Source organism: Etheostoma spectabile, chromosome 23 (assembly GCF_008692095.1).
Source record: "Etheostoma spectabile isolate EspeVRDwgs_2016 chromosome 23, UIUC_Espe_1.0, whole genome shotgun sequence".
NCBI lineage: Eukaryota > Metazoa > Chordata > Actinopteri > Perciformes > Percidae > Etheostoma > Etheostoma spectabile.
In genome coordinates this window covers 8,518,470-8,520,853 of record NC_045755.1, presented here as the reverse complement: position 1 = coordinate 8,520,853, position 2,384 = coordinate 8,518,470, and the positions used below count along the sequence as shown (strand labels likewise).

Below are 2,384 nucleotides of genomic sequence, written 5' to 3'. Positions count from 1 at the left end.
CCCAGCTGGACGTCCCTCCACCTAGTCCTGGGTCTTCCCTGAGGCCTCTTCCCAGCTGGACGTCCCTCCACCTAGTCCTGGGTCTTCCCTGAGGCCACCTCCCAGCTGGACGTGCCTGGACCACCCCCCTAGGGACCCCCCTTACCAGATGCCCGAACCACCTCAACTGGCTCCTTTTGACGGGAAACTGCAACCCACCATCAAAATAAAAACTTTCCTCTTACTTGTGAAAATAGGCACGTGACCCGTTTCAACTCACCCCTCAAAGAATCGGAATCGATAAGAATCGGACTTGGAATCAGAATTGTTAAAATCCAAAACGAAGCCCGACCCTAGATTTGGTTGTGCTACTAGACTCTAGCTGAGGTTGTACAGTCAGTGAATGTTAATCTGAACCTGATTAGCTGGATTAGCTCATTAGCTCACATTAAACCCCCATATACCCTGACTCTGCAGTCTCGTGCTCTATTCCGTCCGGTACCCCGGATATTGGTTCATTTGAGCTGAAGCTGTAATGTAGTTACAGCCCGTTCATGAACGTTGTTGTTAGCGAGCTAGGAAGCTAACTGTTGGTTAGCATCCGTTTGTTTGGCTAGCAATGCTAACAATGCTAACAACCTGTTGCTTACCTTGAAGCGGACGGTCATAGCACTCTCGCTGCCGACAAAACACCGCGATAAGTCGCTCCTTCTTACCACGCGGACTTTGACTTAGTTAACAAGCTGGTCTTATATCGTTTAACTGGTTAACGAGGTTAACCAGCGCGCTAAACCAGCTAGTTCTCATCTTCGGTTACTGGGACAAGCTGCCGCCGTTGCCATGCGAACTGTCTGTGTTGCCATGGCAGCTTAGCGTCTTGCGTCATCACGTTGACGACTGACGTCAGTTGTTGTCATTCTGTTAAGAGTAGTAATAATAATAATCATGATCCCCTAATTGCTCTCCCTCTTTCTTTTTCTTTTGTCATGTTGTTCCTAATCAATACATCGATTTGACTTCACACTCCCCACACATTATCAAATCTGAATAATTAATAATGATGAATAAATAATAATAGCTTTTCTGTGGTAGTAATAATAATAAAAGTAATAATCCTTATTTGTGGAGCACTTTTCAAAAACAAGTTACAAAGTGCTCTAACACGTGTAAAGACCATAATACCCAAGAGACGGTAATACACAAAAGATAAAAGCATGAAAACTTTGAAAAGACTAAAATACAGATAAATATAAAATTAGTAAAATACAATAAAATAAAAGGGATCAAATAAAGTAAAATAAGATGTGTAAAGGCTTTTCTATAAAAGTATGTTTTAATGTATGTTTTCTGGTTCTTTTATATAAGCGAGCAAAACAAGTGGCTCTTTAAAATGTAAGCTATTTTAGTCTCAAATTAATGTATTTTATAAAGATTTTTGGGTCTTCTTCGCTGTATTTCAGAGTGACAGTGAAAGGTGGGAGAAAGATGGGGGATGACACCCGGGCCATGGGGCACCCGGTCTTACTGGGGGAGCTAGACGTCGCCCCTTCAGTCCCAAAATATTAAATAATAAAATATATATCCATCTTTTATGTCTGCCATCCATCCATCCATTCATCCATTCATCCATCCATCCATCCATGCATCCTCCATCATCCATGCATCCTCCATCCATCCATCCATCCTCCATCCATCCCTCCTCCATCCATCCATCCTCCATCCATCATCCATGCATCCTCTATCCATCCATCCATCCTCCATCCATCCATCATCCATGCATCCATCTATCCATCCATCCATGCCCCCCCCCCCCCCCACGCGTGCTGCTGGGGGTTTCTGTTCTGGAAGAACCAGTGTCAAACAAAATCTTTCACACCAATTTTAAACTCCAACGAGGACTGAACCGTGACGTTTCGCAGCTTGAGATGGAATTAACTTATGAACTGGTTTCTCTTACATGTTCCTGGTCAACGTACAGTAGGAAACAAGAAGGGCGTTTATTCAGTAACGTAAAATAATTTCTTTTTGAATTTCGGTTTGACTTGTGCTGCGGTTTGCTCTCGTCAATTTCAGTGCGACTTCTACCTTCTTTACTTCAGCCTTTTTACAGAAACTCAAAGATCACAGAGTGTAAATCTCAGAGATAGTTCCAGTGTGCCCTTAGCCTAGCTTAGCACACATACTGGAAGCTAGAGGGAAACTGCTAGCCTAGCTTTATAATAAAAAATAAAAAAACTTAATTATTAACTTAAAAATATGCCTTAATTTATCATGGACGTTAAGGCTTCTGTATTCTTCAAACCAGGGCTGTAGTCAAGACCACCTTAGTCGAGTCCAAGACCACCTTAGTCGAGTCCAAGACCTGGACTAGTTGAGTCCAAGTCAAGACCGAGTCCACGAGTTTG

The 2,384-nt window shown here is 42.8% G+C and overlaps 2 protein-coding genes across 16 annotated transcripts in view; both read right to left on the bottom strand.

Moving 5' to 3' along the window:
• The window catches only part of mdm1 (Mdm1 nuclear protein), a gene marked incomplete in the record, with an annotated part of 35,443 nt that extends 34,580 nt beyond the window's left edge, over nucleotides 1-863 (bottom strand). Inside the window, 1 exon segment of the mRNA XM_032505088.1 lies at nucleotides 630-863. Within this exon segment, the coding sequence (XP_032360979.1) occupies nucleotides 630-647 (18 nt within the window).
• nrcama (neuronal cell adhesion molecule a) overlaps nucleotides 1-2,384 on the bottom strand; it is a 1,100,153-nt gene that overhangs the window by 954,944 nt on the left and 142,825 nt on the right. The window lies entirely within an intron of this gene.